The 24225-nt window shown below is 44.4% G+C and overlaps 2 protein-coding genes across 2 annotated transcripts in view; one reads left to right on the top strand and one right to left on the bottom strand.

The window, feature by feature from the left end:
- Positions 1-49: 49 nt before the first annotated feature.
- On the top strand, positions 50-7305 carry LOC126522009 (U6 snRNA-associated Sm-like protein LSm8). Its single transcript, XM_050170780.3, has 4 exons — positions 50-413; positions 2304-2344; positions 3443-3570; positions 6796-7305. Exons 1-4 carry the CDS (start codon positions 383-385, stop codon positions 6884-6886), a joined length of 291 nt encoding a protein of 96 aa, XP_050026737.1. The 5' UTR covers positions 50-382; the 3' UTR covers positions 6887-7305.
- A 1372-nt stretch (positions 7306-8677) lies between these two features.
- Positions 8678-24225, bottom strand: part of LOC126522010 (oxysterol-binding protein-related protein 9-like) — a 44699-nt gene continuing 29151 nt past the window's right edge. The window contains exons 16-21 of the mRNA XM_050170781.3: positions 23005-23179; positions 21947-22043; positions 12594-12719; positions 10680-10771; positions 9614-9719; positions 8678-8951 (exon numbers count right to left, since the gene is read on the bottom strand). Of these exons, the coding sequence (XP_050026738.2) occupies positions 8874-8951; positions 9614-9719; positions 10680-10771; positions 12594-12719; positions 21947-22043; positions 23005-23179 (674 nt within the window). The 3' untranslated portion in view covers positions 8678-8873. The remainder of the gene's footprint in view (positions 8952-9613; positions 9720-10679; positions 10772-12593; positions 12720-21946; positions 22044-23004; positions 23180-24225) is intronic.

Below are 24225 nucleotides of genomic sequence, written 5' to 3' on the forward strand. Positions count from 1 at the left end.
TTGCTGGCACTAAAGCCACTCCATCCACGAGCAAAACTCGGATGGCGTTCATGGAGGGGTGTTTGGCTGGCACTAGCTGGCACTAACGCCACTAACGCGACATCGGTATTGACACCAAAACACATGTTTGCGGCTGTGCAGTCTTTATTCTATGGCTGTGCGCGCTTTCAAAGTTCAACTACTTTGACTTGAAATTCTTACTTCTTTTCTCGCTTGGTTAGCGATCGCCTGTCGTAGCGCACTACGTTCCACAAACGTGTGACGGCAACAATAAGTGTTTCGGCGCTGATGTGAATCGTCATTTTACAATTGACCCGGCGTGCGCCTAGGTTCGAACGTCGTGAAATCGTTTTGGTTGAAAGCTTGAATCGACTCTTCCACAATGGCCGCATCGCTGGAAGGATATGTCAACCGTATCCTTTTTGAAGTTTGTTTTTCCTAGTAAGTATTCATATGTCAAAGTCTGTGCTGGGTTGACGCGGGAATCGCACTTTCGTGTGTACATGTACACTCGCGCATGTTTGGCTCGCAGCCATCAATCCTTCTAATTTTTTGTACATCGTGCTCCAAATTCAGAAATGTACTGCGATTGATTTTGACCATCTGTTCCCCCTAGACAGCCCTTAGTAAGAGAGTTGTTCTGAGAGGGGGGAAAAAAAAAAGCGCCGTGGGGCTGGGGGGCTGCGTTCATGTGTGCGTGTGTATTGACTGCTTCGTCTTAGTACACTGTACTGTAGTCTTAGCACAAAGTACCGACATTATAGAGACCATATACTACTATGCAAAGACAAACCAAACTATTTACATTCTTTTAATATATATATTTTTTACAAAATTCTTTTTCATGGCCTATCCCCCATAGTCGGTTGTTCCATTTCTCAAGGAACGAACTAGTCTACCATACCTCGCCTTTGGTTCTTGCTTTACCCACCGAATTGTTGGTCAAACCCTTATAGTGCATATGAGCCATGAGATGAGCGGAAAACTAGAACAAACCCATGATGCTAAAGCTTGCATACCATGTAAGTGCCAAAAATTAGTTTTTGTGAGTGCTTTCAGACGCACGGTGTCACACTTATTTGAAGTTCTTGGGACAGCCGGGTCACATGAAATAGCACTTGAGGATAGGCGCTTAAGTTGTGGCAGAGTTACTAAATAATAATGCTTATTCTCTTCACTCCTCAACGCACACATGGATATATGTTTCTTGGGGAATGTTAACAGCCCTAAAATAAGACAACAGTGAAGATATGTACTTTGGGTACCACTGTTTTAATATACCATTAGGGGGGTAGAGGGATTCTGTGCATAATGCACAGGATTTCTTTTTTTTTAATAGTTGCAAAAATATGAAACACTTGGTCATTTTGCATATTTGGTAAGGTTCAAGGTGATTTATTCTATTGTAGCAGAAGTTCACATTTGACACCCAGAGTGACCTATGTTATGTGGATGAAATGTGTGGCTTTTTTTTTTTTGTAGCAAGTGAAGCAGAATGAGTCCTGGACAAATGGGACTCATGGCATGTGGTGTTGATAACTGCAAGGACAACTGCACTTCTAACTTGGAGTTCGAAGGTTAAGCTGTAAAGCTGTCATTCATTAAAGGGGCACTGTAACACTTTTTCAGCATCATAGGAAAATATTTGCCATCTAGACAATACTGCCATGAGCATGCAAGCCAAATCTTATTCCTCTGCATGCCCGCAATCTTGTCCGGGAGATCACATACCCTCTCCTGTGGCTTTTGAGGCCCTCTCTATTGATGTCATAGGCCTATGATGTCATAGTCTTACGACAATCTGTACATGGCAACCACTGGATGATTGTTCATGATCATGGGTTGCTTTCCAGCAGTATCTCACGCATGCATGCATTCATGCCTCTCATTCATGTCCCTTCTAGTAAATGGGGAAGTGGCAGTTAATGTGTTCTGCCCATCCTTCACCGCTTGAACACCTTTGTCAAACACCAACCTTGAAAGGTTAATATAAGTGCACTGCGGAAAGAATAAGTAAAAAAGGAGCACTAGGCGGAACATTGCTCTGACTACTACCTCAGCTGAGAGAAAATCTTGTGTATAGGAAAAATTGGGAATGTAAACATTCCACTCTTTATATCTATTATTAGGTCCAATTAAGAAAATTTCGGCGGTACTGTATTCATTGGAAGGCATCACATCCACTTCATTGCGTTCTCAGTTATGTAGAAAATGTGTTGGCAGGGCCCCTTTAGTTTGCTCCTCCAGCTGGAATCACAAATACCTCATTACTTCCAAGATTTTCCTTAACATTTGTTGTTCAGACACAGTATCAATTATTACTGCTGATGGTCGTCACATAGTGGTAAGTTCATACTGCTGGCAAAATATTGCAGCTGCTATGTCTGTCTGCATGCTCTTGTATTCATTGTAAGTCGCTGGTGGCAAGCCACCTGAATACTTAATGTACAGGTGAGTAGTGCAAGTGTCAAACATTTAATGACGAACATCTGTGATGCAGGGTATCTCTTGTTTTTGTGTGTGTTATCAACCCTTGCTACTTGCCATTAGCACAGGATATGTGTCATATCTAACTACAGCATGCAGCTGAACTCATATTCTCAAGTTTTTGCTGTGCAACAGTTTAATAAGGCATTACACTACTTTATGCATGTGAGCGTAATGAGGCAAAAATGCTTACATTGTCAAATGTTGTTTTCATATTGCAATTTAGAAATTTAAGTCAACTTGGCTGCTTTATGACAAACACACTGATACTGAATATATGTTTTGTGCATTGACAGTTAATCTTTTTCTAATTAGGTTAACTCAGTGGATTCCAAAGCCGACAATTTGCCGGATAGGTGGTATTGTTAGCTATTCATGCATGGATGCAATAGCAAATATGCTGGAGCTGGTCAAGTTTATAATTGTCAGTAGATGGCATTAGGTGCTGACTTTGGGGTGGTTTGATTTTTAAACATTTTTTTTTAGATGACATCTGAGAATGTTTTGTGTAGTGCGAGTTCCGACACATACGTGCCTTAAAGCAGCGTAGTGGGCGAATTTTTCATATCCTATTATGATGAATCTTGGCAAACAATATCCGTCATGGCAGTGCAAAAACAAGGGTGGGGGGGAGCAACAATAGATGAGAGTGTCAAAGGTGTGGTGCTGCTCCTCACATGCCTGAGTGTTTCAACCTTTTCCACACAAAAGTGAGTCTGTGGCTGGCAATTAGGTTTCTGAACTTAAAAGTGCTGCTTCACATTATAAATAAAACATATTTATTTGCATTAGTGCTAGATAACTTACCATAAGGTATTAAATATATTAAGCACAACAGAAGTAAGCATAGTATGCATACACAGGTGAAAATAGTTGGTACGGAGGGCCATGCAGCACATGTCTTTGGTAGCCAATTAAGATTGTGAAGGCCTAATGGTCTGCACTTTGTCTCCAGGGCACCCTGAAAGGCTTTGACCAGACCATCAACCTGATACTGGACGAAAGCCATGAACGCGTCTATAGTTCAGACCATGGTGTTGAGCAGGTGCCTCTGGGACTGTACATTGTGCGAGGGGACAATGTGTATGTATCCACCTGAACATTCACAGCATCTTGTGGTTCTACTCAGTAATTTAGTGTCTCACTGCATCTGGCCTGTGCTATTTTAACTGAAACTTAAGAAATGATCTTCCTTTTTATTGTGAACATCTGAAAATACATGCCTGACATGGCATAATGTGGCGGGCTTTTATACATTGCATGGGTAATGTGAGCATAAGATTAAAACGCAGTGTAGCTCTGTACAGTGGTTAGTTGGGATCAATGTTTTAGTATCATTGGCCTTAGTGATGTGCTGACAAGGGAAGGGGCAGTAATTATTACTACGGCATTTCTGCTAGTTTCAAAGCACTGCGCCTGCAAGTTACATGAACTGTACCTACACATGAAGTTTTGCTCTGCATTGGAGTTACTCCACTTATGTACTAAAAATTTGTAACACTGAACATTTTCTCAGAATTTAACACTGTGCAGTACTACAATTCAGGTTGTGTTTGCTTGTGCAAATGCCATTTCCTGAGGGTTCTGCAGTGTTATTTCTACAACATGCAGACCACGATCTCCTCTATAAACTTCCGACCTGCTCATGCCGACAGTCCTTCTGATGCTAGATTTGCTTTTGCTTGTCTAGTTGTTTTTAGTTCGCTGCCACCACCACATGCTGTGGCGCCACAGCTTACCCCTATTACTTCGCTCTCAGTTGATGTCTCTGCGTGGCCTGCTTGTTGGTCTGTGCGGTAGGCGCTTGCCTTTGTGACATTCAGCGGTGATCGTGTGCAGTTTGCGACTGCACAGTCAACAACAGCGTTAGGGTACGGCAGCAGTAACACCGTTTCCTGCAATGCTGTACTGTTGCGTTCCTTTTTGCAAGTCGAGCGGCTGGCAAGTCAAGGATAACGACTGGGATATCATTCCATGAGTTTCCCATTACCCATTTCGTTATTGGATTTTATGCTACGGAGGCTTTTGAAGTGTCAACGAAGAATTTAGAAAATACAGCCTTTGATAGTGTATAGTGTAGTGATAGGCATAGTGTATTAGTAGTGGGCTATACCATGCAGGTTATAATCTAGTTTTGCAAAGAACAGGTTGTGACATCTAAAAATTCCCAACCAGAATACATATTCTTTTTCCAAGACGGAAATCCTACGAAAAGAAAAAGTTTCTCTGCACAAGATTTTTATGGGTAGAGTATCAAAACTAGTCATACTAAATGAAGCTTGGTTTTCTACACAACATCCTTATCAATCAGTACTGCTCACCAGAGTTGCTGATTTGAGTTCGGTTTGTCTCCTAACCCTTTTATCTGAAGCATTCTTAAAACTACGCAGCCGCAGTGATGAAAGCTCGGGAACACCGCCGATGTGAATGCGAACGAAGCTCCATCGACACTCGAACGGGGGCTGTAACCGCGAGAACTAATGGTGTTAGGGGTCGTGTTGAAAATATTGTAGGTGCGAATAGTCACTGTAGCACGTAGCGGTATGCTGACGGTTATGTTGCGCACTTTCATCCTTAGAAGGTTGCTATTATTAGACCCCGATGCATAAAGCACGACTGCTCCTTCCACTCGCTTCCCTTGTGCAGGATGATAAAGGTAATCTTGAAATTAGAGTTCATGCAGTGGGAATGAACAGGTCGTAAAGGTGAACGACTTAGACGGGCGACCATGTACATTGTTTGTATATGTTCTGTTTATTCGCTCTGCAGAAACTCGGGGTTTCAAAATCACTGTACCAACTAGCCCACGGACGAATTATTTTTGCAGCAGACAGTGAGGCGCTGCTGCACAAAATGAAGCAAGGAAAGGAATATAAGGGTTGCATTCTCCAGGCCATGCACTGTATATTATTTCTGTTTGCTTGTTTTTCGTACCTATGCGTTCCAGCTGCAAAATCGCTCGTGCAACTGGGTCAGGTAGTCAACAGTATTTTGGAGCCCTCCACTACGGTGCTTCTCTTGGTCGGAGTGTTGCTTTGAGGCATTAAACCCCATGAATCAGTCAATCTACACATTATATATACTGTCAATCTACACATTATATATACTGTGGTGAGGAAAGCGTATGTTGCTATATATACTGTGGCGAGGAAAGCATATGTCGCCTTGAAGAAGACAAGTCCACTTCTCGAAACATTGGCTCTGCTTTCACCTTGTTCTCGTTTTGTTAATCTACACGTTAGAAACACGAAAAACAAACAGAAGAACGCGCACACCAGTGTGCCAGGACCGTCGGGCGTGATATCACATTGTCTACTGCGGGGATCAGTTAAGGCGGCACCTGGTGGCACCTTCGGTCTCTACACAACAGCTTTTAGGCCCGCGTGACCCCATAGGGGCGGTGTTAGTGAGCAGGTCGGGAGTTTATAGAGGAGGTCGTGATGCAGACATGATTAGCTTTACACCTTATTGTACTGATGCAGACCTTACGAGTGGGCAGTTTGTAACTGATGAAAACTGTGCTAAATTGACAGTGTTTCACTGCTGCATCCGTCATCTGAGTGATGAGAATATGTTACTTTAATGACTACTGGTAACGTGCAAGAATTTTTCAATATTCAAGTTGTGGCATGAATCAAACATTGTCAAAACATCACCCGTTTGCACAGGGTCCCTTGTTTCAAGCTTCCAGCCCTGGTAATCATAACCTGACTTCTTGACATTTCAGTTTGTGTCACTCAGCACTTGTTTTGTCGTGTGCATTGTTCTTCACAAGAAACAGAGCTAATGCACACTGTTTTGTGCAAACAGTGCATGTGCAGTAGACCAATCTCGCGAGGCTCGGAGCACTCGCGCACCTGTGCTGTTGCTTCTGTAGTGTTAGTAGTCCTTGCCATGCATCCACTGCACTCAGGCCAAGGGCAACCATGAGTTCAATGCAGAGGCCAGCTCCATTCTAGTTTTTGCAAATGGATTATTGCCAGTGGGGATGGTTAACTCATAGACACACACTTTCAGCTCTTCTTTGACTGCATTACTCTTATTCTCATTTAATTTTGTTATGCTCACATCCTAGTCACTACTTCTTAAGGTTCAATGTGGTTTGTCATGGGAGAGCAAAATATTTAAAAAATAAATATAAAACTAGGTACTTATAGCCATGTTTGCCATTCGAATCACTAAGAGCTACCACTAATGGCATTCTTTGCAGCAGGAGTGCTGTAGTGAAACTATTCGTGATGTTGATCTGTTGACATATTGGCTACCGAGAGCTTGGACATTGTCATCATTCCCCTTGTACGTTTCCAGGGTTGTCGTCGGGCAAGTGGACGACGAGTTGGACATGCATCTAGACTTGGCGAACATGCGCGCTGAACCACTAAATGCTGTGGTTCACTAGTGGAGTGGGGTGTTGTCTGGACAAGGACCATAGCAGCCTACCTTAATGGCTGCTTTAGGACTGCTTCATTTTTGATAAAAGAACGCTTTTTCTTTAAACTCCTTAATTTGTAACATCTGGAGGGTTGAAGCAGGGTTGCATGCAGCCATCTGAGAAAAGCCAATCAAGCTTTCTCTGCTGTACTTAAAGGGACTATGGCCAGACAGCTGAAATCAAAATGTTTGAAACAGCAGTTTTACTGAAGACAAAAATTTTGTAAGCTAAGCAAGAAAGCGTAAATGTTAGGATGGGATTGGTCTCACCGCTATGAAACTATATCACCAGCCTCCAGTGACGTACTGTGTCATGTTCATAATTGGTAAGTGTAGTAGTCAGCCCCTGATAATAAAGAAAGAATCATATTGCATTTGAAGATAAAAGGAAGTGTAGTTTGGTCACTTTTACTGATTTGTTCTGCGGAATAAGTCATTGGGTATTTGTTGGAGTGCATCCGACTTTAGCGAGGGCAGTGGTGTAAGGCAGAGCATGACCTGCAATATTGCTGGCGCAGTGCAGGACTGCCGAACTGCTCTGGATTATGCATTTCCATCAATAGACAGTTTTAGTTTAGCGTACGCTATACGCTATAGTGTAGCTTACGCTAAGAAGTGCACGTTTTTTACAGTTTTAGTTGGCCGGCGAGATCTTTGGATCTTAGAGGCCATATGACGTCATTGCGGCTATTTCCTGACTGTACCGATAGGTGGTGCAGACATCTCGAATGTTTCTTTCGTTAGGCTTCGAATTGTTCGAAAGGAGAAGCGATCTCGAAAACACAACAAGTTATCCATAATGCTCTGTCGTCGAAGCGGCCTGAGACTAAGCAAAAGCCGTTAACACAATAATTTGCTACGAACGAAGCGAATTTTACAAAAGCAACGCCAAATTCAATTTGAAGCGGGCAGCCGGGACCGCCGCCATGTTTCACGCAAACTCCACAAACCATGCAAAGACGCTAATGCTGAATCTGAGAAATGGCGTGCGTACTCTATACTCTATGGGTCCTTTAGCGTTCTGCGCATGTGCAGTGATGACCTGCTATTTTATAGCGTATGCAATGGTATAGCATACGCTATACTAAAACTGTCTAATTTCTTGAACAATCTGCCAGCGTTGGGTGATTTGCAGTTTCCAGTTGGGAGCTGCTTACAGTTGTGATTTTCACTTGGGAAATTAGTCATCTCCTAATGCCAAACAAATGCTGATAAATTCTATAAGAGTGATTTATTACTCTAACTGTGTATATTTGGCTTTAGTGTTGTTTAACTTGTGTAGTTAGGCTTTCTTTTCTGTGTATGGAAGCTCACATTTAATACTTTTTATGTTGATAACAACATAATTAAAAGATTGCCTATACCTCCAGTTTACGATAAAAAAATTAATGAACTGTAGATTTTGATTTTGCACTTGTATTGGCTGTGTCCTTTAGGTGCAAAGGGTAATCTTCCTACGAAGAAACCAACAAGCCATGATTAGCCATGCGTAGCTATCAGCATAAAGATGTGTCAGTGTGTTTTTTACTTGCCAATGTGTTATGCACATCAGCTGATATGAGTGTATACGGGATATTTTCATCTTTCAGGGACAAATAATTTAACTTTAATAATAAAATATTCTTAAGAAAAAAATGATGGAAACATTTTTTTTCATTTGCGCAATCACCACTACGGAAATTTTGTGCAAAATCGTTAGGAAAGAGTCCAACTGTAACATGAGACTTGCACAAGTCTATGCATTAAAAGAAAAACTGAATAGCAGAAATTATTATGTTTTTAAGGCAGTAGGTAAAAATGAGACTAGAATATAGCTTCCTTGTATGTTCATAATGAAAAGAAAAATTTTTGAAGGTCTTTACAGCTTATAAGAAACCGATGCAACAGTTCTCTGATGGTGGGTAGGCACAGAGCAGTCTTGCAGTGCTGTCGGTGTAGAAAAAACATTCCAGGCACTACTGAAGTTTCTTCTCGGACTTTCTTTTCAAATCATTTTTGTAGCTGAAGGTGTCGTCCCCTTCTTTCTTGAACAGCTGCAGTAAAGAAACATCTGCTTAGAGATGTTGAAATCAGCAGATATTGGTTCTGTATCCTAAGTCAGTATGTTGGTATCAATGAAATAAAAACAGATATTCCCAGGACCCTGCTCACAATAACAAATACAGTCGAGTCCCGCTGCGATGCACTGTCATCTCACGGGAAGATACCCTCATTATATCCGATATTCTAGACAAACATTTGTTAGATACTAATGTAATGGAGGAAAATTGAGATTTATTTTGTTATGTTTGACTATTCATTATATCCATGTTCAATATATTGAGGTTTGCTCTGGTTACTTGCAACTTATTTTTTGTGGGCTTTGTTGCATTCGGTTATTATAGCCATGTTCTTTACGGTAAGGTATGGCTGTGCTCCGATTACAATGCAACATATTTTTTTGTGTGTGTGTTTATAGGTTTGACAGTAAAATCAAATTTCTGTACAAGTTTGTCGCTTCTGATACAAGCAATTTGTTCCACTTCACCTTATTGGTTAAACGTTACGTGCTCCTTCAACTTCTCAATGATCTTCCTCAATCTGGCAAATTGTGCCAAAAAAGACAACTAAAACTTTGTGACAGTATTCAGGAGTCTAATCAAACAACACCTTTGCATTTGAAGTGCTCTCAAAGTATGTTTATTGGAGCTGTTACCATGGGCTGGTAGTTTGGCTCAGTTAACTTCAGCACGTTAAGCCTCTGATCGTAGGCTTCCTGAAACTTCCTGCGGCGCAGCACCTCCGTAACAGTTCGCCATACTCTGCGTTGGAAACAGAGGTTACACATGGTGAAACAAGCAATGGGTAGGGCTTAGCCGAGCAAAGTCTGTCCATAGTATTCTTGAAATTGCTATGTTTCAAACAGTTTGCGTTTGTTTTTATTGTCTACCTTGTTTTTTGCTCTGTTGGCATGTTCAACTTACGGTTGGCCAAATTACTTATCGATATTCTTGAATGTAACCAATATTTTAGCTTCTCTCTTTACCATGTCTACACCACTGAATACAGCAGAACAAAAATTATTAGTGGAGCTTACAGAATATTAACATATGTTTGCCATTTTTAATGCAAAGGTCTTCACTTCAGCTAAAAGTGCTGAATGCAACTTAGTTGTGGGATAAATAATTTATTGAAATGAAATTCTTCACTGTCCCTCATGTTCACCAACATGAAATTCTCTAGCAGCTACCATGTTGCCATTTCATCACATAGCCCTAAAGAACAAAATATTGTAGGTAGAACATATGCATGAAGTTAAAGCATAAGCTTCTTTTTTTACCAAGATTATACACATACACACACGAACCATGAAGTGCTAGTGATCGTGCTCCCAAGTCGCTCCAGAATACGATATTTCTAATATGGAGCTACACCAATAGAAATTTCTATTTTCGTTTGAAAAATTGCATCAGCATCTGAATTGCTTTCTGACAGCACTGGCCTTCCAATGTAGCTGAACCTTGCACCTGCTGACTTGTTCAGAAAGTGATTGCACTTGCTTTGCCATGCCATATTTTTATAGCTAGCAACTTAAAGTGAGTGCTTCTTTCTTTCATTTTTATACTAACACTGTACCAGTTTAATGATATATCAGCAGATCCTTAAAGGTGGTATTTAAATGCCTAACTTAATAAATGATCGACACTGTAGCGAAGTTTTACACTTTGTTTACAAAGCACAAATGTGTCTAGTCAAGGCCTGTAATTGTAGTTGCCACCCACATGGTAGAGCATTTGGGATTGTCTTCTGGGATGAAGGTAGGTTCCCGGCGGGCCTGCTTGAGTAACCGTGCGTTCAGGATTTCCTTTGTCTCCTGCAACAACAAAAAATGAGAGAAGCTTGAACTTTGATTTGTGCTTGTAAGGAAGCACACTTTTAAACAAATGATACTTCATTAGGTGAGTTGGCTGTGTAACATTGCTGTTTTCTCTTTTAAGGCAAAGCAATAGTTAGGTATATCATTGAGTTTTTTTTTTTTTTTTTTAAGTCATTGGGGTAGCCTCACTACAGCAGCCGGTTGTTTTGTTTTGACATCATACCTATCTCTCTCTCTCGTATACACCAGATGACATGTCTAGGCTAGCGTTATGCCAGAAGGAGTAAGCATATTCTTTGCTTCTTAACAGGTACTCTTTGGGCGATCGGAAGACATAATCCTGTCTCGACACGCTTGGGGCCTAAAAACAATTTCGTGACCAGTGCTATTTATTTAGTTAGACATACATTGTCTGGGATGAATAAACTAAATACAGATGAACTCTGCCTGACTGTGCTCCCTATACGCATTGCCCTCTACATTGCCTAGTAACAGCAAGTAATAAAAAAAAATATGCTTAAAATAGCAACAATAACGCAAATGTAATGAAAGAAGGCTCAGCATCGTGTCGGACACTTAAAATAGCAAGAAATGGGGGGAAAGAAACCACACTGTGCACCACCACTCGTCTTCCGCGGAAACGTACGCATGCGAAAAGTAGTCTGCTTCGTATTTGACACAACAAAAACAGCAAGAGGTAGACTACAGATATGGAAAATTCTATCGTAATGGGAAGTAGACAAGCATACACAACACTTGCTACAGCAACCCCTGCCCCTTACCACAACAGGCATTAATCTGACTGGCCTGTGAAAGCACCTCATGCCATATTCAGAACCATGCTTCAAATATAACGCGAGATTTCCCCCTCTTCACATCATCCACGTATTATGCTAAAGTCCTGCTTACAAATCAGTGATATATTTGAGAGCGGTGTGTAATAGATCATTCTTCTCCAAGTTGGATGCCTTAATAGGTGCAGTTTACAGAATTTATTTATTACTCTTTCACAGAGTAGAAAACTAAATACTTTTCTTTAAATTTTCAATGACCTTTGTGAAAAAGCTGACAGCCTAAAAGGAAATTCGCTACCCACTGTCGCTAGATTTTAGAAATTTCTTTTAAATACATCAAACGTCATCAAATTGTGTGCACTGGATACGGAGAAAAACGAATTGCTTTGTTCCCGTGCACATTGGATGAGAACTCTCGAAAACACTGCGAGCTTATCTACCATGCGTGTATGCGCCAAGGGGAAGCCAAACATTTGATGGCAGGAGGCGCAGGTCCGCCAATAGCAAAGGGGCACTAAAAAAGAAAAAAAAAACGCGTACATTCAATTTTGTGACAGTGGATGTACAGCCAAGCTGTTGCGGACGTTAGACAAGCACCACTACAAGCTACGTAGGCGACGCGCGCACGAACGTGTCCGCAAGTTCAGCATACATTTTTATTCTATGCCCCCCGCCAAGCGGGTCTTATTGAACTACTTGAATTTTTCAAAGTAAATTGCGTCAGAAATTTCGTAAATCACCACTTGCACACAAGCTGCAGGCATGATAGCTTCGAATTGTAACTCGAATATACGAGAAAACAATTCTGTTGCACAGAAACTGGAAGACAAGGCTCTTTTCCAGATGCCGTTTGAGGTCTGTGTGAGTGGCCGTTGTCGCTAGGCCTAGGTACTGTTTTTAGATGAGCACGAGACCACAAGAATCCGGACCAACTAGAGGCTAACGGCTTATGCGGTGGACACTCGATTTGGTTAAAAAAAAATCGCTGCAGCACCCTCGAGCTGCATGCAACTGTGCCCACGTACTCCAGAGGCCCAGGAGGCCGTCACGCTGTCCGTCCATCGACCGTGCAGCCTCACGAAGGGTCGATTCAAGACGGGGTTGTAGACGTCCACTTGAATGCTGTGTCTCTGACTGCTTGGCATCGGAGCCTGCAACGCAGCGCTTCGTAGTAGCGGAAAACCAAAAAAAAAAAAAAAAAAAACGCGCGGATGGGTTCATATGCTTGCTCACGACGTGCTTGCGCGTGACCGCACGACACTTGTGAAATTCCGCTTGCTATAGCAACGTCCGTACGAAGGGATGTTACCTTGAGTCCATACACCACGACAGTTACAACTTCACGAAGTATAATCTGTGAGCTATACGAGGGACGGTGTTTATATTTACTTGAAGTGGGAAGCACATTGTGAATGACGAACGACGAACATTTCATCTGTGTATGTTATTTACGGCCTTTGTAGAAAGTAGCTTATTCAAGCGTTCCAGGGTGCCTTGCTGCCGTTATTCGCAATGTTTTCCCACACTCCTAAAACAAATGCACAAGATGCAAACTTCAATTTAGGTGCAAATAAGGAGGATCGTGTGTAATGTGTGGTAAAACGTCCGTGCTCCTGGCCTAAATAGAACGTCGGAAATAATTACTGAACCCTCGTTACTGAACCTAAAACCTGCAATTTAAACAGGTGCCGCACAACTGCATTACAAAACGCATGTTTAAACCGTGACTGCCCATTTTCGTGCTAACAAGGTTTGCAAACTCTCTAGCGAAGCGGAAAGCACGACCATTTGATCCTGAAGTTGCCGGTTAACACAGTGGTCTCGCAGCAGAAAACAGCATGCTCACTGAAGTTCCTGAGGAGCTTACTGATACGTTTCTCTAGTGTCTCCATACTTTGAAAAGTATGTCGCCATTTGTGTTTGCAAGGAAGGCTGAAGTAGGCACTATGCCCTGGATAGGGCTTTAAGAGGAAGCTTTAGCTCGGCGCCAACTCCGTTGCCGCCTATTCAAATACATGTAAAACGCAGAAACGTTTCAATGAAATCTGTTGCAATCTAGAGAGGAAGCTGAACTCTAGTGACTGTTGGAAGTAAATTTTCTATTTAGAGCATGAACTCATTTCTCCTTCTTTGAAAAATTGCCAAGATAATGATATGTTTAAAGAAAAGTAAGAGCACCATGTTTGTAAATGCGTGACTCGGCTCAAAAAACAGATATCGCTGTTCTGTAAACTGCGTCTGTTAGAGCATCGAAAGAGTGACAAAAATGAAATATATGAATTTGCAGCTGATGTAAATTTGTCACAATGTTTACGAGTGTTTTGAAAAAATCCTACTCGTAAAATAATAATGTGCTTCATACCGGTACATATAATACATCATATTTGTCCGCTTTAGATGAAATATTAGGTGTGGTTTACATAACTGCCCAAGTAACCACGGACATACGGGCAACGTCCGACGGACGTCCTTTCTGTATAGTCGGGATGTACGTGGAATATTCATAAACGTCCGACGTACGTCCAAGGGACGTCACTGGGAAATCCAAAGGTAACCGCTTTGTTTGTCCGTAGTACGTCCGATGCAGACATCCAACATGGATATTCAGGGGACGTTCAGGAGATATATATATATATATATATATATATATATATATATATATATATATATATATATATATATATATATATATATATATTGTACTGTAAAATAGGGAGCAGTGGGGCTGTGCCTAGGAGAGAGACAACGACGACGAGAAAGAACAACCTTGTTTCGGTGCTCGGTCGACTACACTACCTCTCGCGGTTCCAACGTTCTAGTCGCGGACGCTTACTACTCAAAGTGCTTCGCAACATTTGGTGGAAGGTGCTGGACTTATTGCCAACCTGGAACTCCGAAGCCGGACGATCCCTGTCACCTCTCCCATGCCTGAGGAGACTAGTCCTACCGCGCCACCCATGGCACCGCCTCCAGTCGTCTGTCCTGGTGCGCCACGCCAACGGGATCCTCCCATATTCAATGGCACTGACGATCATGACGTAGAGGACTGGCTGTCATCATACAACCGAGTGAGTGCCCACAACAAATGGTCTGAAGCTGACAAGCTTGGCTACGTCCCATTCTACCTTTCCGGGGTCGCCCATCTTTGGTTCCGCAACCATGAGGCTGACTTTTCCACCTGGACAGCATTCCGAACGGCACTTCAAGAAGTATTCGGTCGCCCTGCTGTGCGCAAACTTCGGGCTGAACAACAGCTTCGCTGTCGTGCCCAACAAAAGGGCGAAACTTTCACGAGCTACATTGAAGATGTAGTTGACATCTGCCGGCGTATAGACCCAGATATGACCGAAGATGCCAAGGTCAAGAACATCTTGAAAGGCATAGAAGATGACGCCTTCCAAATGCTCTTGGCAAGGAATCCTCAGACGGTCAACGACATCATAACGCTTTGCCAGAGCTATGAGGAGCTGCGCAAACAACGGCTTTCTACGCGCCAAGCACTCGCTCCGGACGTCGCGCTTTCCGCTCTGAGTGATGCTGTCACTTCTACTCCTTGCAGTTCTGAAATTTTCGACAGAATCAAGCAATTTGTACGAGAAGAAGTGGCGCGCCAACTCTCTCTTCTGCCAGTCGCACCAGCCTCAGAGCCGCGCTTGTCTCCAGATCTCCGTCACATGATACAAGAACAAGTCGCTAACGCAGTACCACTTGCTCATCAACCGCCTCCTACGCCTGTGCCACTTACGTACGCTGCCGTTGTCGCTAATCCAAGGCCTCCTTCTGCAGGTAATCAATCCAGACTTACCGGCGGCTTTCCCTCACCTCCGCAAGCAGCTGCAACATACTCTCCTGCCCCCCCAAGCAGCTACTGGCCGCCGCAGCAGCCCGTGCGCCCACCTCGGCAGTATTTCCAACAGTCTCCGCCCGCTGTTCTCAATCCATGGCGCACCCATGACAATCGGCCTATATGTTATTCGTGCGGCCTACCTGGGCATGTAGCACGGCTTTGCCGCCGGCGTGGATGGTATCCTTCGGATTCTCCGAGGGCACACAGTAACGGTTTCGACTCTCCGTCCCGTTCTGCTACTGCCGCTCAGCCCTTCGAAGCCTCGTCTCCTCTTTCCCGACCCTTCAATACCCGTCGGTCTCCGTCTCCCCGTCGGCGTTCTCTGTCGCCGCTCATCCGTCGTCCTGAAGCTATCCGAGAGGAAAACTAAGGACCGCAGTTCCGGAGGCAAGAACTGCGATCTCAGCGAACTCCTCAAGACCTCATTTATTTCCTGCGAACGTCCTTGAAGTTTATGCAGAAGACATTGCCGTCCATGCGCTTGTAGACACGGGAGCAGCAATATCAGTGATTTCGGGCCAGCTTCGTCTTACCCTTAGAAAAGTCGCGACGCCATATTCTGCCATTTCATTACGTACAGCAAGCGCTGCGCCGATTGAACCTTTAGGGAAGTGTACCGTGCGTGTCGTTATAAGCGGCGCTTTATACCATGTTGAGTTCGTTGTTCTGCCTCGCTGCTCCCATGCCATGATTTTAGGATGGGACTTTCTGTCCTCTCATCATGCCGTTATAGACTGTGCCCGTGCTGAACTCGCGCTGTCGGCATTCGGCACCAACGTTTTTGAAGATACTGATGACACTTACGGTCGTGTGTTCGTCACCGCCGACACCGAGATTCCTCCATACTCTGCCGCACTTGTACCCGTTTCCTGCGTTGGGTTTTCCGACTCCACAGTTCTTTTCACGCCGTCTAAGCTTTTTGCTCGCCGCCATCCTTTCTTGCTTCCTTTTGCCCTTCTTGCCAATCGACAAGGTGCGAGCGCACTTTATGTATCGAACCTGTTTCCTTGCCCTGCTAGGCTACTCCACAATGAGTGTCTTGGTTATGCCGACGAAATCGAACCAAGCTTCCTTTACGATGTGCCTGACGACCCGGCTTCTCCTTCGGTTGACGCTCTATCCCTTCAAGTTTCTCCTCCCACGCCGCCGTGTGACTCAACATTTTACCAGAGTATTGATCCCAACCTCACTCCAGCGCAGCACGCCCAGATCGTCCATCTTCTAGACCGCTTTCGCGCGTCATTCGACCTACAACAATCTCGCTTAGGCCGTACTTCCACTGTTGTCCATCACATCGACACCGGCAACCATGCGCCTTTACGCCACAGGCCGTATCGTGTATCCGCCACGGAGCGTAGCGTGATCGCTGAGCAAGTTGCAGACATGCTCCAACGCGGTGTCATACAACCTTCACACAGTCCCTGGGCTTCCCCTGTAGTGCTGGTCAAAAAGAAAGACGGCACAATTCGCTTTTGCGTGGACTACCGGCGACTTAATAAGATCACACGCAAGGACGTTTATCCGCTACCCCGTATTGACGACGCGCTAGACTGCCTCCAAGGCGCTGAATTCTACTCATCCTTAGACTTACGATCCGGATACTGGCAAGTGCCAGTGGCTGAGTCCGACCGTCCGAAAACGGCCTTCGTCACACCTGACGGTTTATTTGAATTCACCGTGATGCCATTTGGCCTGTGTAATGCGCCTGCCACATTTGAAAGAATGATGGACAACATCTTGCGCGGCCTCAAATGGCAGATATGCCTGTGTTATCTGGACGACATTGTTATCTTTTCACCGGACTTTCCTTCCCACTTACTTCGACTTGAACGCGTCCTAAAGTGCATCGCCGATGCTGGCCTCCAGCTTAACTTGAAGAAGTGTCACTTCGCTGCCCGGCAGCTGGTCATCCTCGGCCATGTCGTGTCGAAAGAAGGTGTACTCCCTGATCCGGCGAAACTACGAGCTGTTGCCCAGTTTCCCCGACCAACGACTTTGAAAGAACTGCGCAGCTTCATTGGATTAGCGTCATACTTTCGCCGTTTCATCCGCAATTTTGCCACTATAATAGCACCTTTAACGCAGCTTCTTCATGGTGGCAACAACCTTTCAACCTGGTCACCGGATTGCGATGCCGCCTTCACAAAGCTGCGTCGTCTCTTGACGTCACCACCAATCCTGCGCCATTTCGACCCCAGTGCTCCAACTGAAATACACACGGATGCCAGTGGCGTTGGCCTTGGGGCCGTTCTCGCTCAGAGAAAGGCTGGCTTCGATGAGTACGTCGTTGCCTTCGCCAGTCGGGCACTCACTAAACCTGAATCTAACTATTCTGTCACAGAAAAGGAATGCCTCGCTATAATTTGGGCCATAACCAAATTCCGTCCGTATCTTTATGGCCGCCCGTTTGACGTCATAACTGATCACCATTCGCTGTGCTGGCTGTCGTCCTTAAAAGCACCGTCCGGTCGTCTTGCTCGATGGGCCCTTCGACTGCAGGAGTACGACATTCGCGTGCTGTATCGTTCTGGCCGAAAACATTCGGATGCGGATGCCTTGTCTCGTTCGCCACTAACAGACGAGGCTAGCTTCCCGAAGGCCTCATTGTCCGAGTCTTCCCTTGCTGCCACGGACATTCTTCTGGAGCAGAAGAAAGACCCATGGATTGTGTCCATCCTGCGTTTTTTGTCCAACCCATCGACACCTACTAACAATCGCGCATTACGTCGCCAAGCACATCACTTCTCCATTCGCGACGGGCTCCTGTACCGTCGCAACTACCTCCCGGACGGCCGCAAATGGTTGCTTGTCATCCCACGACACCTGCGTTCGGATATTTGCGCAGCGTTCCACGACGATCCCCAGTGCGCGCATGCGGGAGTACTGAAGACATACGCGCGTCTACGCCTTCGTTACTACTGGCGTGGGATGTATCGATTCATCCATCATTATGTCCGCTCCTGTCTGGTTTGCCAACGCCGTAAAGATCCCCCTCGTCGTTCAACCGCCCCATTGCAGCCTTTGCCTTGCCCAGCACGTGCTTTTGATCGAGTAGGCATCGACATTTATGGACCTCTGCCAACCACATCAGATGGCAATCGCTGGGTAATCGTGGCCATCGACCATCTTACGCGCTATGCGGAAACTTCCCCTTTGTCTAGCGCTTCTGCACGTGACGTCGCCTGGTTTCTCCTGCGCCACATCATCCTTCGCCACGGAGCTCCCAGGGAATTACTCAGTGACAGAGGCCGCGTCTTCCTCTCCGACGTCATCGAGGCTCTCCTCAAAGAATGCCGCATCATTCATCGCACCACTACTGCGTATCATCCGCAGACTAATGGCATGACCGAGCGATTTAATCGCACTCTTGGTGACATGCTGGCCATGTACGTTGGATCCGACCAAACCAAATGGGACCATGTTCTACCTTTTCTGACCTACGCTTACAACACCGCCACGCAGACTACCACGGGATTTTCGCCCTTCTTTCTCCTGTACGGACGCGAACCTTTTTCCACAATGGATACTATCCTTCCGTACCGCCCTGACTCCACTGAAACAACTCCCCTATCCGAAGCTGCTGCACACGCAGAAGAGTGTCGCAAGCTTTCCCGTATATTTACGTCGGAAGACCAGCAACGCCAGAAGCACCATCGAGAAAGTTCCAATGCTCCTGTATCCTATGCTCCTGGCTCGCTAGTGTGGCTTTGGGTTCCAGCCTCTACCACTGGATTGTCACCGAAACTCGCGTCGAAGTACCAAGGCCCATACCGCGTGATCAAACAAACGTCTCCAGTCAACTATATTGTGGAACCCCTCGAGCTACCTTTGGATCATCGCCGTCGTGGACGCGAAATTGTGCATGCCCAGCGTCTCAAGCCCTACTATGATCCGCCTGTGCTGTCCTACCCGTAGGTCGCCGGGACGGCTTCCTTCTCCGCGGGGGAGATAACTGTACTGTAAAATAGGGAGCAGTGGGGCTGTGCCTAGGAGAGAGACAACGACGACGAGAAAGAACAACCTTGTTTCGGTGCTCGGTCGACTACACTACCTCTCGCGGTTCCAACGTTCTAGTCGCGGACGCTTACTACTCAAAGTGCTTCGCAACAATATATATATATATATATATATTCGGGGAACGTCCATCGGATCTTCCAGATATACACGTACCTTGAAGCGACAATAGTGGCCGGGACACATTCAAGGACCCGATCGTTATATATATTACATTGGTCGAGCGCTTGAATGCATTCTGCTATAGTGACTCTGCTTTAAATAAACAAAAAAAAAATGGACCTACACCAACTACCAAATACAATTAAACTTTTATTGTCACCTTATACATATAAAGACCAAAAAGCACATATATGCATACTGTTCAAATGACAAGTATATACACTTATAAAAAAAAGGAAACTTTGCGATTCCAGTAGCACAACGGAAGTTAGAGAACAGCAGAACAAAAATTCTTATTGCCACCCTACTCGGGCATTTGAGTTTGCAGAATTGTAAATTTGATAGCTTCGTTTTTCGAAATTTTGGGATTCTCGACAACATTTATTAAAGTATTTACGGCGTAAATAAGAATTCCGCTTCCGAAAGACACCAAATTTTAACCTTTTCTTTCATAGGCAACACACCCCATCAAATTCGGTGTAGTGGTTGCCGAGAAAAGGGTTTCCTCCTTTCCCATGTGTTTAGATAGGAACCCTCGAACTACAACTTCCTCTTAATGACGCCTAAAGCAGTGTTCGTAATTTATGTAGAATGTGGCTAAATTTAGCGAGTTTTTGATCGTCTTAATGACACCTGCCTTTTGGGGGTATTAGCGACTTTTTAGTGCTCCTGATTAAGCGACTAAGTTAGCGAGCAAATTACCTCCGGTGAAATTGATTAAGGGAATTTGGCTGAGGTCAATGCCTCGCCCATAATTTATTCCAAGGGGGGATATATGTGCATCGGTTTGTTGTTTCTAATGACAGCGAAGATCTAATTTGTGAGCTGTTTGGATGTATTAAAGCCGCTTCTCTTGGCAAAACATAACCTTGATGTGTGACACCGTCCCACAAAATGGGGGTTGTTCTCTTTTTTTCACATTCTGATCGTTGACTTGCCACAGCAGGAGGTATGTTAACAAAAGGTAACGAGACAAAGATCTAAGAAAAAGAAAACTGTGAGCTAGTAATTATCATCATCACTGAGCGACTTTTCGCTCAAAATGGAGTCATTGTGGCCGCAACCTGGCGACTTTGCCCAACCATAAAATTGCTAGCACTCGCATAGAGTTGGCGATACGTAAGTCTTCCCCTAACATAGATTCCCTCTTAGGAAATGTGGTTAGACGGAACGCCGTGTCACCCATCAGACGACTCTCTCCGAGTTTATATACAAGGCTGTCCCATATATATATATATATATATATATATACAGGGTGTTTTTTTTTTTTCTTAGCTGCACCAAAATTTTTAAACATTGCCTATGGCAGATTACACAATTATAACCCTTGATCTAAATTACTCGATGAGGCGGCCATTACTTATACGATAAATAAAAATGTTGAATTAAATAATTAACGTAATTATGCAAATAAACGTTTTTATTAATTACTTTACGCCACATATTTAGGCTATTTGCGCCGCACTTTAGCTCAGACTCCCGCGATACTAAACTGCCATTATATAAAACGTTCATTCGTGATGTTCTAGGATATACATCGGTCGTTTGGTACTCGTACAAACAATGTGAAATAAGCTCGCTCAATAACGTTCAACGAAAACCTATCCGTTTCATTTGCCAAAATTACAGCCGCCGTTTCTCACCAACACAGGCTCGACAATCTCTGAACATTGAGCAATTACTTTCACGTTATCACATTGAAGCCTTAGAGCTTTTATATGCACTTAATAACTCCTCCTCCTGTCTTTCTGATTGTAACTATATCACATTTACTAACTCAAGTTGTACCCGTAGCTCCCACGCCTTGAACATAACACCTATTTATGCTCGTACTAACACATTCAAGTAGAGTTCTTTCCACCTGAAATAGAGCTTTGGAATTTTCTACCCGGTAACATTCTTTCACTATCACTAAAAGATTTTATAGCTACTACTGGCAAGCACTTCGCTAACATGCAAAGTGCATCTTTTTTATCATTCATCTTTTTGTGTATATTTGTGTCCTTAATCTGTAATGTATAGTAATGTATAATGTTCCCACTCTTGCTATATCCCTATATTGGGCTGCAGTATATGTAAATAAATAAATAAATAAATAAATAAATAAATAAATAAATCTCCCATAGGCAGTCCTTAAAAATTTGGTGCAGCTAAAAAAACACTGTATGCCTATATAGGAACAATGCCAATGCAAATATGCTTCGTTACCAGAACAAAATTTCATTTTACAACATTCGGGGAAATGTGGTGTTAAAAGGTTCAGCCAAGTTGGTGCGTGTTGCGCGCAAAGTCTGCACCTGTCGTCTGCACGAGAATACAGCGACGCGTAGCAGCAGCGAATATGACGGATCGTACCTTAGCCATGAACTTCATCTTTGCGTGATAGCCTGTCTGGCGACAGCTGACATTCACGACGCCGCAAAACTCGAACCAGGGCTTGCTTGAAATGTTTCTGCAATAAGAGCGGATGTGGTGTTATAAGTGCTAACGGTTAATATGATAAGCCCAGAGGGAAGCAGACTGACACGCATGCACTAAATGAATTTACACTCTTTATGGTGAAAATTGTTAATCGTAACACCCCTTAAAGGTATTTTCATCCAAGAAGCACCCAATCATCGCTAGTCTTCGCGAAGCATTGGGTGGCACTAGATGCTACAGCACACTTACCCCCTCCCCCCCACACACCTCCCACACGGGTGTACTACGAAAGTTGCGCGAGTGTGCAAGTGTGTTTTAATTTCATCGAGGAACATACAGCTGTGTGAAGAAGCAACGCGTCCACGTGACTGCTGACCTGCGGCTGAAGCACTATACATAGTGTGATGCCATAGTCAGGCTGCACACTTCTAAAATGTCTTCGTGTACAAAGTTCACGTGGTGCAGTAGTGCTGCTCACAAAGAAGTAAAAAAAGTCGTGCAGCCAGGACTAAGTTTCGGGGGTGCCTTTCCCAGCCGGGAAGGTGTTTCTTGCTCTCACAGGAATTAATACAAATATTAAGGGGGATGTTGTTGTTCCGACATTGAAACTCCATTGACATTGAAACACTCCATTGAAACTCCATTGATATTTCATTGACATTGAAACACTCCATTGAAACTCCATTGACACTCCATTGACATTGAAACCCGCCGTGGTTGCTCAGTGGCTATGGTGTTGGGCTGCTGAGCACGAGGTCGCGGGATCGAATCCCGGCCACGGCGGCTGCATCTCGATGGGGGCGAAATGCGAAAACACCCGTGTACTTAGATTTAGGCGCACGTTAAAGAACCCCAGGTGGTCGAAATTTCCGGAGTCCTCCACTACGACGTGCCTCATAATCAGAAAGTGGCTTTGGCACGTAAAACCTCATAATTCGATTCCATTGACATTGAAACTACACGCAAGACACGCTTGGTTAATTTCGACGCACCGCACGGATGCAGCTGGCAGCTCGAACAGGTACTCTTCGGAATAGTGGCTCACGTAGACGCTGACCTTGCCGTGCAGCCGGATCTGCACGTACGAACCGACGCTAAATGCCTCAGGCTGAAGCTGCGCCAAAGCTCGTATGCCGTTGGAGGAGCACTCGGCGTATAGACACGTCTCTGCGAGACAAAAAGAATGAACGAATATTACGGAAGGCCTTATTAAAGAAATCTTTTAGTGCCACAAGTATTTCTACGATTGCGCTGAAAATTAGAAAATTAGGCAGAAAGGATGTTCCACATCCGCTGCCTAGGTTTCCGAATGGTGGCGCTGGCTAACACTCCCAGGATTACTTCTAGTAGTAAAACGTAAATGCCCCAGAAAGTGGATGGGAAAACGGCGCCGCGGTAGCTCAGTTGGTAAGAGCATCGCACGCGCAATGCGAAGGCGTGGGTTCGTATCCATCCTGTGGCCAGTTGTTTTTTAATCCACTTTCATTCCCATTAATTTACGTAATTGCTTTAATTGAATTAGCAAGTACAAGTAATTTCCCCTGTGCTGTCCTTGGTGTCTTTGTTGGCTTCTTTTGATATGATTAATAAGAATCGGGCCCCTCTTTTCGCGTTCACACGCACACCTACCCACACACGCACCCGCCCCCCACACACACAGCGTCCGCACAAATTGATTGCCAATTGAAGTACAACTTCTCCGTTACTCCGCCGATGCTGCAGAAAAGAATGCTGTGCATGGACAGTACTCTATCTGGCTTCTTGAGCCTTCGTTAGAACGATTGGCTGACACCGCATTCTGCATCTTTTCATAAACCAGCGGCGATGTAAAAGAATATAAACGAAGCCAGTTGCAAAAAGCGAAGGGCAGGAAAGGAAAGAGGATTAGGAGGGGCAGACAGTCGAGTCCCTCCTCTTCTCCTCTACCGTCGGCGAGCGCCACCTACGCAAACAAAAATACGACTCGGATTGGAGGCATGACTAAAGTGCCGCCATCTTATGTCACAGACCATCATTTCAAATAAAGGCGTCATTCAATCAAAGTTTTTTTTTTTTCGAAAGAAGAATGCTCGTGCGCGCCGGCGAATGTTTTCCTCAACCGATTGTTTGATTGATTGAAAACTTTATTATTCCACCGAGCTGGGGCAACACCACCTAGATAGCACAAGGCCTTTTCACTCCGATCCATGACGTCATGTTACCTAGCCCGGCTG

Source organism: Dermacentor andersoni, chromosome 6 (assembly GCF_023375885.2).
Source record: "Dermacentor andersoni chromosome 6, qqDerAnde1_hic_scaffold, whole genome shotgun sequence".
NCBI classification, from domain to species: Eukaryota; Metazoa; Arthropoda; class Arachnida; order Ixodida; family Ixodidae; genus Dermacentor; species Dermacentor andersoni.

Bases quoted from the DNA above. Each gene is read 5' to 3' on its own strand.
- LOC126522009 (XM_050170780.3), top strand. From the start codon at position 383: ATGGCCGCATCGCTGGAAGGATATGTCAACC. The intron at 414-2,303 runs GTATCCTTTTTG...TTTGTTGTTCAG, and splicing joins GCTGGAAGGATATGTCAACC to ACACAGTATCAATTATTACT. The intron at 3,571-6,795 runs GTATGTATCCAC...GTACGTTTCCAG, and splicing joins ATTGTGCGAGGGGACAATGT to GGTTGTCGTCGGGCAAGTGG.